General features: G+C 41.5%; 2 protein-coding genes across 3 annotated transcripts in view; one reads left to right on the plus strand and one right to left on the minus strand.

The window, feature by feature from the left end:
- The window catches only part of PPME1 (protein phosphatase methylesterase 1), a 28,166-nt gene extending 16,263 nt beyond the window's left edge, over positions 1-11,903 (minus strand). The window contains exons 1-2 of one of the 2 annotated variants that reach the window (XM_026850269.1): positions 11,899-11,903; positions 1,946-2,039 (exon numbers count right to left, since the gene is read on the minus strand). In XM_026850269.1, coding sequence (XP_026706070.1) covers positions 1,946-2,039; positions 11,899-11,903 — 99 coding nt within the window. Of the gene's footprint in view, positions 1-1,945; positions 2,040-11,396; positions 11,533-11,898 lie in introns of those variants that run through there. The other variant, XM_026850277.1, reaches the window with a different exon arrangement.
- Positions 11,904-11,969: 66 nt separating this feature from the next.
- The window catches only part of C2CD3 (C2 calcium dependent domain containing 3), a 54,094-nt gene continuing 51,760 nt past the window's right edge, over positions 11,970-14,303 (plus strand). The window contains exon 1 of the mRNA XM_026849851.1: positions 11,970-11,973. Coding sequence (XP_026705652.1) covers positions 11,970-11,973 — 4 coding nt within the window. The remainder of the gene's footprint in view (positions 11,974-14,303) is intronic.

Below are 14,303 nucleotides of genomic sequence, written 5' to 3' on the forward strand. Positions count from 1 at the left end.
AAAGGCACAGAACTAGGAGTTGTGAGATCTGTGTTTAGTGTCCAAAACTGTGACCAATGGATGAGACAAGTCACTTCCCCTCCTTCTGCTGCTCTCCCTCTGCTCTTGGGGTGGACAAAAGCATCCCTCTGAATCTAATCATGACAGCTGTAGTTAGGAATGAGGCTGTTCATGGGTTTTCTGCTGAACACTGCAGTGCCCTTTGGATCTGCTGGTTGCAAACAGTTCTCAGGCAGGTTGCTCCCTGTGCTGTTTCAGTGAAAGCGAGCTGTGTCAGCTTAAAACAGCTTCATCAGCTGGGGTTGGTTCATGCAAGGAGATCTGGTGGAGCAGTAACAGGTGGCTGGAGCAGAACAGTAGGCACTAGCTCCATTCGTTAATTCAGCTGCTTCCACAGTACATGTCTGTCCACAACCTTTCAAAGGGGAGCTCAAGCTCTGTTAAAGGTTATAGGCAGCACAATAAATCCCAACAACTAAGATTTGCTTAAATTTGAGATGCTTATGTACACCACCTAACCAAATAGGTCCATTATCCTTATTACTTATTATTTATGAAGCCTCAGGGGTGTGCACAGCCCTTATATCAAAGGCAGACAAGGTGTGCATCATGAAGAATTCATAGGATCAATTGGATAAATGCAGTTAATAGACACAAAATAACGACAAGCTGAGCAAAACAACAAGGAGAATGTTCTCATTTCAAAGCATCACATGCTACTGGCGTTAGAGAAGTAATTACTAAATTGGTATTTGGAGAGAAATAGCTTGAAAGTTTGGTTTTCCTCACAGCCAAGCTAGAATATGCATGCTTAAAAACTACACAGCTATTTAAACTACGAGGCTGCGTTATTTAAACACGGATTAAAATGTTTGCATTTTCTAATTAGGTCAGAAGACCTGGTGGTACCTCTCTAACCTGCTTTTGTTAGAGCTATAAGCAGAGAGTAGGACTGATGGGAAGCTTCGATCCAGCACCTTCACACACTGTACTTGTTGGGGTGCTCCCAGTTAGCAAATGGCCTCGAAGCAACAGCAGTCTGAGCATGTCAAAGAGGATGACTGCCATCAGCTGGATTAAACAGTAACTGGAAGACTGGCAAAGAAGAGTCAGCTTGAAAAGAAGTATAAAACAAACGTGAACATTTGCAAAGGGGGCAGAGATCTTGGAGAGGAACCAGCTGCAGTCAAAACCCAGTTTGACAGAGAAGACTCTGATGGCATCAACACCTTGGCCAGAGCAAGTCAGCTAGTGGACTGACAATTTGGGGTGCAACAAGTAGGGACCCACAAGAACTCAGGTGTATCCGCGTGACCTTGCGTGGTGCTTTCACAGAGTCATTTGCATTAGTGGGAGCAGCATCCACATCACCCACAGGGGATGTGCACAAGTAGGAGACCCCTCAGTCCCAGGAGAGACCGCATGCTCTTGTGCCCCACACTTCTTGGGGGTGCATATGACCATGCACATATGTTTGTGTGTGTACAGGAACTTCCCAGGACTAGTGGTAGAAAGGCGTTTAGAAATTTGCAAGTATTTATTAACATCTCAGCGTTTAGTGTCAAGGTTTATCTGTTGCACTGCCAATACCAATCCTGAACATATAGTTCACCAATTCTCAGTTAACTACCTGTTTGTTGTTAATAAAAAGCAATAAACAGCTTTGATCCTGATATGGTTTAAACCGTGGGAACTGATTATTTCCCTGCAAAATACACTATATTAGAAATACTTTTTAAAATTAATGATTACTAAAGGAGCAATGTCAGGAACATCGTAACTGTCAGCTTAGCTCTAGTTACTAGTGCTGGTCCCTACAAAAGAAAAAAATGGAATGGGAAGGAATTACATGAAAAAGCTGAAGAGAACCCCAATAAACTAAACAACACATGCTATCACCCCAGTCACTGAGAATAAGATAAATTCAATCTGAAAAAAAGGATATATCCTTGCCAGTTTCATTTTCTACCACAACGTCCTCCATAGATTCAAAGTACTGGCTCCAAAGCACTGGTGAAAAGTCACGCTTTCTTCCAGGGCTGCAAGACAAAAAAAATCAGTAAGAAAGAGGTTGGTTTTTTTTTAAATCTTTCATTTAAATTGGCATATAGGTGTCATTATATACATTGAAGAGAACTCGCTGGTGTTACACAGCAGCTTAGGACTGGAAGGAAACGATGAATTAGTGAAATTCCCATACAACTTCAACAATTTTATAGTCAGTAAGCAACTCCTCCCTTTTTTTTCCCCCCTATAATTGCTGCTCCTGTTGAGGGATCACAAAGATGCACAGGAAAACTAGTGGAGACACACAGAGAAGAGAATTTTCCTTGTAAAGCAATAGCAAGAAGACTGAACAGTGTTGATTTAAACTGCACAGACCTAAGCCAAGGAAAAAGAAAAAGGTACATGGTGTTACTGTCCCAGTACAATCTCCCAGTTTGCAATGACCCACACTGCAGTGACCCCAGGCACTTCAAAAGTCAGAGTCAAAAGTCATTAAATACCTTTACATTTAATGGTCTTGCTTTAGCCTTAAAGCAAGCCTGATGCTGACATGACTGGGAGCACTCCAGCGCCTGGAACACAGGAAGCCATCCTGAATTTATGACTCAGCCCATGAATCATAATTAAAAAAAGATTACATCCCTCTCAGAAGTCACCTTGACACCACAGAATTGAAAAGCAGAGTGTCAGCTATCTACTGAAGATTACTACTAATTTACCATGTACCACTTGTTATGAGATTACAACTTTCCTAGAATTTCCTGTAATTTTTGGAAGAAATTTCATACTGGAAGTCAACCTGCCCCGAAGGCTGAGTGGCTGGTAGAAAATCTGTAGAGACAATTGAACAGTGTTGTATATAGAAAAAAAAAAAACCTTATAAACATTGTTGAAAGCAGAATAAATAAAATCCACCAGGTCTAAGGGTAACAACAGCAAGTTTAAATTACAGCTCAAGTTTCCTGGAATTTACTGCAACGGTTAAAACTTTATTTGTAAACTGATCTAGTATTTAAATACTGCATGTAGGGCAACATCAGGACTGTGAAGGAAAGGGACAAGACCAAATTAGTCCAGTATACGCTTTCATATCTATCCTGCCTAAGGACCACAAGAACAGCATCACAAAAAGACCAACAAACACTCCTCAAGTTGCCTTCCTCTGTGTTCTTAGAGCTACACAGGCAATTGTTTTTATTCTAGGATATTTTCAGAATTACAGACATTTCATTAGAAAGGATGCTACCAAGTCCAGCAATGCAAGTAAAAGGTAGTGAGTGCAAAAGGCTAGTTATTAAAAAAAAAAAATTTTAAAAAGGTAGATTTTTACAAGCTGTATTTTAAATTAAGGATCATAACAGCAAGATGGCGAAACACAGATGCTGGCAGAATACTTCCATGTGACAAGGGGTTTTCAGGCTCTGGTTTGCTCCAGGCTTTGCACTTATTCCCAAGTTGCTGTAATTCTTTTAGAAGTCATAATCGACCCATACAAAAACACTGCTTTACTGTCATCAGACACACACAAAAAAAAAAAAAAAAAAAAAAAAAAAAAGCCTGGCTTTCCCAGTAACAGATTTCCGAAAGGTGAATCACAGTCTTTATTCCCCATAAGCAGCGAGAGTCATCTATAAGAAGGATAATTTCTGCTGCAGTTTGTTGACAGGTACATCAGAAAGCACTGCAACAAATTACGCCTTAAATGAGCTGCTCCTGTAGTACTAATGTCAGGTCATATCCAGCACCTTAGGGAATGCAGTTCCCCTAAATTACTGGGTGAATGCAGAAGACCTGTTCTGTGGCCATCGTATAAACCAGAACTCTCAAAGGTGCCCAGTTGACAAACCCATTTATTTTTTGCTTCCATGGAAAGGTGCAGCTGTGCCCTCTCCTTGTATCCCCATTACTAACAAAAGGCTCTGCAATCAGAATTTTCCTGATGACTCAGTTGATGCAAAATCTGTTTCTCAGGCTGATATTCACTCAGTAAGGCTAAAAGAGTAGTGCTTAATTTTGGCAGTGACATAATTAGGCTAGATTTGAGCCCAGTATACAGGATGAGTAACAGTGCACCATTTTAACAGGCTTTTTTGCACTTCAACTCTTCTGGGGGAGGCAATCAGCAAAGAATATTAAAATCAAGCATGGGCGTGGGGGGTGAAAGACCTTCACAGAAGAAAAATCTCCTCTGTTGAAGGAAGTTTCTCCTGTAAAGAAACAGAAAGGAACAGACAAAGCAGCTTTTCAATTCTGTAGAAATAAAACTACTATTTCCCCTGATATTTCTAGAATATGAAACATGAAACAACCACCCCCTGAATGGTCCAAATTCTCTTCTGTGGGTTTCCAGACTTCGGTATCGCTCTTGTCAAGTTTCAGTTAAATAAAATGAGATGTCGCACACCTACGTAAATCCAGAAAATATTAATCTCTTTTAGTGCCTCAACTTCATCTTTCTCCGATTAAAGGAAAAATAACACATTCAAACCTCAGCCTTGCAAAGAATGCTGTAGATCAGGAAGAACACAGTGAAGTAATATCAAGATGACAAGCTGTCATAATATTGTGGAGAACCAAGCACACCTGCACGGGTGTCCAAGTGTCCAAGGAAAGGAGACAACATTTGCTGCGACACCGATATAACATCCTGCTAGGAAAAAAAAAATAAACACAAAACCTCCCAGTGCAGGTCAAGATTAAAATAACAACTAATGCTGGATTTCCTAAGCAAGAATTTGGTATGAAATACAGAAAATTGGTATATGGATAAGATCTTCAAACCAATTGTAAGTCAGGTAGCTTATCTTCTAGGACTACAAGAATCGGTGTGAGGAAACAGCAAAGGTCCATCCAGCTCTGCAACGTGTCACCGAGAGATGCCAGCCCAGCCAGTGCTCTGGAAAGGGTTAAGCAGGGAACAGTGTATGACCTGCCTCCAAATTTTCACTATTAGCAGGATGGGATCTCCAGAGGCTACATCCCCAGCACTGTGTTGCATTAAAGGAGGGCAGTTTCCATGAGCTCATCACATAAAATACAAGTCACTTCCAGCCAGAGCTACTTCCACGACATCTGTGACAACAGTGCTACGATTTAATTAGGCTTTGAGCAAAAACGATTACTTCTGTTTGCTTTTAAACCCACACTACGACAATGTTTGCCTCCTGTTCTCCACAATATTAATGACTGTATACACCCCTATTATATTTCCCTTGCCTGGGCCATGTATTTCTCAAGCTGAGAGTCCTTCTCTATAGATTGTCTCCTCACCTGGAAGCCACCCCAGCCCCGATCACGCTCTCTCTGTACCATTTCTGGTTCTTTCTGGAGATGGAGAGAACTGCCCACAGCTTGGATGATTTCCCTTCTCTGATCTTTGAATAGGTAGGATGTGCTGTTAGCGACAAATTTGATCACCCTTTTAAAACGCAGCATTTCAGTGCAGTCAGACTTTCCCCAAGCTTATTACAGCTGGTTTTAAGTCTGACTGTTCTGAGTAATTCCAGGTGATTAGCAAATATTGTCACCTGCCTTGCTACACCCCTTCCAACGTAACCATAAACCTGGTAAAGCAGGGACTCCCTGGTAACCTCCCCTGTAGTGCAAGAAGAGAAAGTTTGTAAGTGGACTCTCTTACCCATAAGGGAGGCAGAAGGTGGGGAAATCCTGGTGCAAGTGGTTGAGTAACTGTGTCAGGACAGATGAAAAGCTTTGGTTGTGTGACATTAATCCACTTTCGAAGCAGGGTACAGTATGGACAGCCACTATTACACAAGGCAAAGGAACACAGTAGCCTGTTGACTAGTGCAAGGACATTAAATCTGTATCGTGTAGGAGAGGTATGAAATCACATGAATCATCAATAGCATAAATTTGGGATATTTAGCATCAATATTATTCATAACAAAAAACAAGAAAACTTCTCACAGTTGCACGTAAATGCTACAAGCCCAAACTGCAACAACGTGAAATAAAAGTGACAGTTTGAGCTGTCACTGATGACATCAAGCTCACGATCTGTCACAAAAGCCATGTCATAGTTTCTAGCAGCAAGCACAGAGTTTTAAGCATTCAAGACTGCCGGAGGAAATATTAAGTGCAGCACTAACCAAAAATCAGCTACTGATAGCCAAGGCACACAGAAAGCATCCATTAATCCTGCACTGGCAAGAGCAGGTGTAGAGGGACCCGGACCTGTTCCTTTTGTGACAGATGAAGAACAGATCTCAAAACCAAAGTGAAGTCACGTGCCCGGGCACAAGGCAAGAAACTGCAATAAATGGGATGGGGCACACAGTCCTGTCATAGCCAGTCTCCGGAAAGCCAGTGGTTTGTTGGCTGACTGCATACACCAAAGTGAGAGCACGGTGACCCTGGTCATGGTGTGACTCTCCAGCATCTAAGGACAACCTCAACTTGGAGCACAGACTGTACTACTACTGCATAAAGCGCTGGTGCTGCCATGTCTGGAATATGACCTGCAGCTAGGTCAATAATTTAAGGGTATAACTGAAGAGGACTCAAAGAAGCGTAGAAATAATCAAGGCTGGAAAAAGGGGCATGTAACAAGCAGCTTTACAGAGCTCTATCTGGTTAAACACAGTACTGACATGGGGTGGGGTGGTGGAGGAGTTGTTAATGGGTAAACTAAGTTAACGTCACCTCAGCTGCTCAGATTGAAGGGGATTTTTAGCTCTTTTCCTCAAGCAGATGCTTTCATGAGATCAGATAACCTGGAGAGCTTGGTATCAGTCTCAAGCCTCTTAGGTTGACCTGAAGCAGCTCTTTCTCCTGGAACTGGCAGACAAACAGAAAAGGCAACCCTCCAGTTACTGGGAACGCTGACAGTCACTGTAAGGCAGACTAAACCTGTGAGGGGAGTGAAGAAGCCATCCTCTCCCTTCCTCATTCCTCCAGATTTACCACTCCCTGTGAACAGATCTAGCTGAAAACAAAAATGGTTTTCCTAGAATCACAGACTGGTTTGGGTTGAAAGGGCTCTTAAAGATCATCTCATCCACCCCCCTGCCACAGCAGAGGCATCTTTCACTAGAGCAGGTTGCTCAAAGCCCCGTCCAACCTGGCGGTGAACACTTCCAATGATGGGACATCCAAAACTGCTCTGATCTTCTCCAGATCTGTTCCTCACCTGGCTAACTGTGAGAGCACCCAAAGACAGCACAATGGAGAAGATGAAGACAAGCAGCAGGACAGTAGGAGACAGATTACTCCAGTAGCAGCACAAACCCACACAGGGTTGACCCAATCACACTGAATTTGAGAAGCAACTGTTGACTGCAATGGTGAAACTTGGCTCAGTTTCACAAAGACTGTCCATAATTCCTAAGCAAAAATGAGGTTAGATTGCTCAACTTTCCACTCTGCTTGGGGAAAACCGGAATGTGAAATAACAACCAAAAGACGAGTATTTTTGTATCTCCTTCCAGCACCATTTCTGACGGCAGAGGTCCAACGCAAGCACTACTGCTAGAGTTTTCAGGCAAGAGGCAGGCAGATGCTAACACCAAGACAGATCCATGGAGAGTATCTCATGGAATGGAAGTGGAACCTGTGAAATCAGAGCCCAGCCCTCTCTGGGAACTTGCCACTCTACTTCTTGTCATACTATTTGATTTAGTGGCATTAGTGAATGCTTCAGCTTAACAAGACTTAACGCCTTCAGAGAAAATGTTAGTGGATGGAAGTCAAATCTGAAATATCTGGGAAAAATATACAACAGAAATCCTCTGTTTGTGGGGGAATTGGAGCAGAAAGTGAAGAGGAGCTGAGAATTAAAAACTATTGGCACCTCTGATTAAATTACAATCTACATGTATTTACAAGTAAAATACTTGCCTCCAAACAATGCTGGAGAAACGTAAGTAACCTCTGATTTAATACTGAACCCCAAAAAGTTAGAATTAATGTGTAATTTTCCACAAAACACCTGGTGACTGCAGGAGGCTGGGCAGTGGCTGATTTCAGAGCAACATTTCTCTGAAGAAAAGAATTAGCATCTTTGTTATTTTTCCTAGAGCTTCTTTTTTTAGCGATACATCAACACACGTTCAAAATTAGAAGCAAGCCTAATGAACAGCAGCTGTGATTTTGCACCTTCCTATGCTGAAGCAGTATTCTGCTGACCAAATATTTAAACTGACAGAACTAATTACTGCTTTTTAAAGTATCCGGCAGACCAAAACAGAAATGGATCCAACATAATAACTTTTCTAGAATGATCCTCAAAGTCCAAGCCAGCCAGCCAGCATATTAAACTGGAATCACAAAACAAATTCTGGGCACCCTCTACAGCTAGTTTTATCCTATTGTGCAGTTTGTCCTCTTTATCACATACTGAAAATGTGCACATACTGCAAGCGATCCCAGAGCAACAGGAGCCCACGCGGCTCAACAAATCTCTCACCACTTTTTAAAGGGGTTTTCATTCAGGTATTTTCCTAAAAAGAAAAAAAGTTGTACCAAGCAGGGAGAACCATTTTTAGAAAAGCCTTTTTTTTTTTTCCTGCTGTTTAAAACTACTAATGCAATTACAGAACAGCACATGTATCAATCGAGGCACTTAATTCTTGCACCATATTTGAACCTGGCCCAAACAAATCAAACATTATCTATATGTAAGAACTGCCATAGTTGACAGGCTCTATTTAAAAATTCTAAAAATTGACAAGGACAGTATTTTAAGTTCTGCCTTGAAGATACTGAATACATAAAATGTTTCCTTATTAAAAAGGTTTCAGGGGGAAAAAAAAAACTGCTTAGGAGAAATTAGTTGAAATTTGTCATGATCAAATTACACAGATCTGATCCAATCAAGCCCTCCTAGATAATTAAAGGACCTTAGGAGATTGTACATAATTTTTATTCATGTATTGGAGAACAGCAAATTCTTCTTCATTTCCAAATCCCATCCAGCTCCTCATCTCTGAATAAGCTACCTAGTGAAAAACTTAAAATAAGACATGCAGCAGCTGCTACAGCTGTCAGGAGCTGCTACTATAAGTTCCCAGTCCTTTTGGTTCACTAGTGATTTCGCAAACTTCATTATCTGATTTCCCCAAAGAATTCTGACCATAAAGTTTGATTTTATTTCAATTTCAACCAGGCGATTCAAACGAATCACTTTCAAAGACGCAGGCAATTTCAAACACAACCTCAGACAACTTTGCTCCTTCAAATAAATGGACGCTGAAAAACGAACTCCGAGTTCCTCTCAGTGGTTTGAGTTTCACGTACTGCTCGAGTTGAAGAGAAGCACCACCTTTCTTTAAAACCAGCCTTTTGGTGCCATCGGTCAGTTGGACAATTCTGTTGGAAAACACTTAAATGCAGGCAGGAGAATGAAGCTAGCAAAGGCTGGTATTGGTGGAACGCTGCACACACACGTGTGTGTCTGCAGGCAGGAGGGGGCTGGAATTTAGAGGAAGCAAGGTAGCAGAAATCAAGGCGATGTGCTGTGAAATACGATGAAATTCTAAGTGTACATCTGATGCTACCGCAAAAGCCTGTCAAAACTATGTTGCAGCAGCCATTTTAACTATCCAGTGGTTTCACTGAAATATAAATATCAGTGTTGCCACACAATCAAGGATTCAACGTCCCCACTGTTTGCGTTTTCAGGTGTGCCATTACTTTAATATACAACTGGAAGCGTGGAAGAGGCTGCAGCTGCAAGCAGAGCTGAGATTCAGAGTGAGGAGCAGAGCACTCAGCCTCGTGTGACAGTCCCACGGGCACAGCACAGCTATTTGCTTCGGCCGCTTTGACTTCTCGAATGAGACTCTCCATTAAAGAGACATAAGGAAAGGATCGTACTGGAAAATGGCAAAAAAAGAATAAAATGAAAAAAAAAAAGAGAGAAACAAATCTATTTTCATGGATTTCAATGCAGTAATAGGTGCCATTTTATTATAAACTACTGAAACATGTATTAAGCTTTTAACAATGTATTACCAAAATTACTATTTTGGTTAAGAAGTCCTCAGTATAAACGGCCAAAGCTTCTTTTCAAAGAAAAATAATTTCAGAGTAAGCTTGAAAATGATGTTTTGAAGAAAGCATCCTACCCCATAACTTGCCTTTCCAGTCAAGGATGACTGAAGCTTGAGAAATCTCAGTGCTGCAGTAAATTATTTTTCTATTTTCCTACAGCAATCTCACTTGCTCCACCCTCTGCTTCTTACGATCTGCTTTCAGCCACACCATACAGGCCATTAACATGACCTGCTTGTCGATAAAAAAGAAGGAATAAAAAAAGAACACCCAACACACCAAGCAGAGCATGGGTACATATGAAGCAAAGCATTTAGCCAGGGAAAAATCAGCTTGCCAGCACTGTTGGATATTAAGTTTAAACCCATTTTAATGGCCCTGCTTCCAATTCAAGAAATTCAAAGCGCAGAAATAAAATAGATTTATAAACATGAGATGCTTAACACAGCAAACAAATGTTTCTCTAAGTTTCATTATTTCAGTTCCCCGTAACAGTTTGAATTTTAAAGGACTATTTCAGCACAGCCTTGCACATTTGCCAGCATCATAAGTCACACTCTTATTTTTCTCTGTATAATTAATCACATTCTCTTTTGGTGGCCTGACTAGGGAATCTTGCACTTGTATTGAACTGAATCCTAATAAGACTAAACTTAGCTAAACTTAAGCTAAACCTAGGTAGAAGTAACTTACATGAACACAGACAAGGTGCAAGCAGCCGCACAGATCTGTAGCCCACAACCTGCGTAGGGGAGCAGAGTCACACCACACACATTCAAACCAGCTCTGTAGAGATGTATGAATGAAGTTATCACCTACAAATGTAGATTAAATAATCTTTCCAGTTCACAGGTGTGTGTGAAAGCCTCCGTCGATGTTCCACGTCGAGTTTTGAGCACTGCTTACCAAAAATTAAACCGCAGCTTAAGAGGAGGACTGATGAGAAGTCTCAGGGGAAGAAGAAAAGGTTAAAGAAACAAAGTATTGAGTCTACAGACTAATGAGGTTCAAAAGCAAGGGTCTAGATGATGCCACCATCCAGCCACTCCTGTCTCTGGTTGCTGATGGAGCTGGCAGGAGATAAGTAAATGATACAATCGCAGCAACGTAGGTTGAGGAATTCGATCCCATGCAGTCCTGGCATTTGAACGTGTTGACTGAAAAATGTGAGCCAAAGCTTCTGCTACACCAGCATCCATTACCCCACGCTCCATCTTCAGACAAACGTTGGAGCTCTCCTACACACCACCCTGCCCACACGGAAAGGACAGCCAACACCTATTTAAAAAGCCACCTCACCAGCCTGCCAGATCTCCCTTCCAGCCCTCCTTTGCAACAACAGCCATAAAAGCGTCTACGCCACGAGAACTTCACCTCATCGTTATTTGACTTTCGCTGTCTCTGTATTCCACTTCTTGTCTCCTTTTTACGCGTAAATCACAAGTCTCTCCGGATGAGGCTGTTCTCCTGTCAGATGTGCAGTGCCTCACACAGCAGGAACATCACCCGTAAAGGGATTTACTCGATGTCAGAGCAGTAAACCAAAAATACAACTGTGCCATGCCACTACAATGTGATTATGAACTATTCCCTGCTGCTTCGAAGGGGAAGGACAGGGGAATTTTTGATCCTTAACCGCAACATCAGATTTCATATCAGGGCTTTCAGAAAGTATTTGAAAGGGAAAAAAAAAAAAAAGAGGTTTATAGCATTATCTACCAATAGTAAACAAACTTCCCTTCAAAAACATTTCCCTAACAGAGAACATTCAAAAACCCTCCGAAGATGAGCAAGATGGGAGGCATTACATAAATTACTATACAGGATTGCTATTAAATGAGCTCTGCACAAGCATAAATATTACTGAACTGCAAAAAAAACCCCATGGGCATACATCATAAAATCCATTTTAAAATCCCTGGAAATGCTCAGCTGTAAGTTGTTTACCTGTGATGAGTAAGTGAAGCAACAAATATCATGGGGGTTTTGTCAGCACCTCATTAAGTTCATAACTTAACAGCCTTTACTTTTGTCTATTTTCTTAATAAAAATTATCACAAGGATGCATTTTCAGAAACGACAACACTGACGTGGAAAATACATCCTGCAGCATGGCATCATTTTGCAAGAACACAGCCAATTAGAGGCAGATGAAAAACACACCAAGCTCCTTTAGCTTACAGACTCTGAGGTCTCATAGAAGAGCGCAGATCCCCCTACGTTGCAGGAAATTAATTTTTGATTTTTTAGTTAACATGGAGACACCTGCCTTCAGGAAATAACCGACAGAAGCTGACACCAGCAGCAAGACAAACTGCAAACTGATTTTCATCCTGTTTAAGGCCACCTTAACACTAATGTTGGAAGGTTTTATGTTTATCATTAAAGTAGGAATACCAAACTGAACAGGCAATGTGTCGTGGTGTTTGCTTACAGTGCCATCAGCGTATGCACTGCCGCATGGAAAGAATAAGACAGGGTGCTAACAAAGTTTACAATGCATGAAGCCAGTATAAAGTATATTCAGAATTACCCAAAATAACCGCAAGGGGTGAGACTTTTAAGTTAAACAGGCTAAAACAAGAGGAAGAAATAAAAACTTTATTTCTTCACCTAAAACAGAAAAATCGTGGGTTTGGCAGATGTTGTACAGCATAAGGGTTTGGTAGGTTAACTCTGTTCTGAACAGAGCCAGCATGATTAAATAGCATCTTTAACATTAAATCTAGCCTTGTATTTACCACATAACCTTCAGCACACTCCGGTGAAATTCAAGAATCTCAACCCAAACAGGTGAACTGGTGGTTTAGAGACTTGCTCACAACCCCACAGTTCAACCCAACATCAGGAAACAGAGCCCACGAGTCCCAGCTCTCAATTTCAGATAACCAAGAGATACAGGAGGGCAGACAGCTGTCCCGAGAGCGAGCAACTCCCTCTGAAAGTCATTCAAAACTGCTTCTTTCCAATTTCTATGCCTATTTCTATACTAACAGTACAAATTAACCTTCAGCTTTTTTGCTTAGCCTCAGCGCCATGTCATTAAACCCTTACATGAAGCTTAGCTTTAAAATAATTCATATTAAGTATTTGATTAAAATTTGTTAGTATTACTTCATATACGAACTATATCAATTGTATTATATCTATCCAAATATAATATAAATAGGAAGATGTGAAATAAATGTTTTGAAGCTCTACTTTAAAGGAGAGGACAAATAGTCCTCTCTCATGCATAAATACCTAAACAGTTTATTTCAGTCACGGTGGAGTAGCTGTCTTTTTCATTATTTCTTTTAGTTATCTGATTTCACGCATCAAGGCAAAGGAGATTTCCTGTAGGAATTGTAGGGTATTTTTATCCTCCAAATAGAACACTTCGTATCATGCAGGCATTGTGCAGCACACACCTGGACCTCGCAGAGGTTGGCCTTCCTCCAGAGGATCAACCCCTGGTCTTTGTCACCATCCAGACCTCAGATTTTGTACTTTCACAATCGGCAACGTACGAGAAGTCATATAGCCCTGAAAACACCTTTTCTCTAGAGTTAATAAAATCTCCATGTTTTCGCCATTCTTCTTAAGCCTTTGCACAGGGCTGAGAAGCATCCTGCTCAGCACCCCGAGACCACGTCTCCTGAGCTCAAATCCCCAGGATTACTGCCAGCTTCCTTTGCTTCTCTCTAACTACTACTATAACTTTGCAACTATAACTTCCCTCCCTACAATCTAGCCATAACCCTGCTGCAAGATCATCTTGATCTCCTTTAACCATAATTAGGTACCTGCTTGGAATATGAGCTTCTCCCTCACACTTTTGGAGGTGAAATTACTGAATTCCATTCAAAGCCACCCCATTTACAACCCATTTTCTCCCTCTGACTCATGGTTAGAGAATAAAGTTGTTGCCAAGGTTGTTCTTGTCCAGCCAGTCCTTTTTAGTCGCCATCCACAGAGCCAGACCCAGGTCAATCTTCTCTCACAGTTTCCAAAACATATTCTCGCTCTTGCTTCAAAGATCTGACATCTGTAACCGGGCTATCCCAGATTTTCCATCATCTGAAGCGGGAGTTTAAGTCACTTGGCAGGGCTCACCTACTGCACAGCTTCACGTGAGTGTCTGCTGCTGAGAAATAACATTTAAACACACTGCTCTCCCCCAACCATGCTTTCACCGACTCTGAGGTACCACCCAGACAAATCACGACTTGTTCAAACACAGATGGCAAAAGGACTCAGCGAAAAGGGCTGCTGAAGAGCAATCCCAGCACCAGCCACCCCCCCAC

Source organism: Athene cunicularia, assembly GCF_003259725.1.
Source record: "Athene cunicularia isolate RWA chromosome 1 unlocalized genomic scaffold, athCun1 chr1_part1, whole genome shotgun sequence".
Classification (NCBI taxonomy): domain Eukaryota; kingdom Metazoa; phylum Chordata; class Aves; order Strigiformes; family Strigidae; genus Athene; species Athene cunicularia.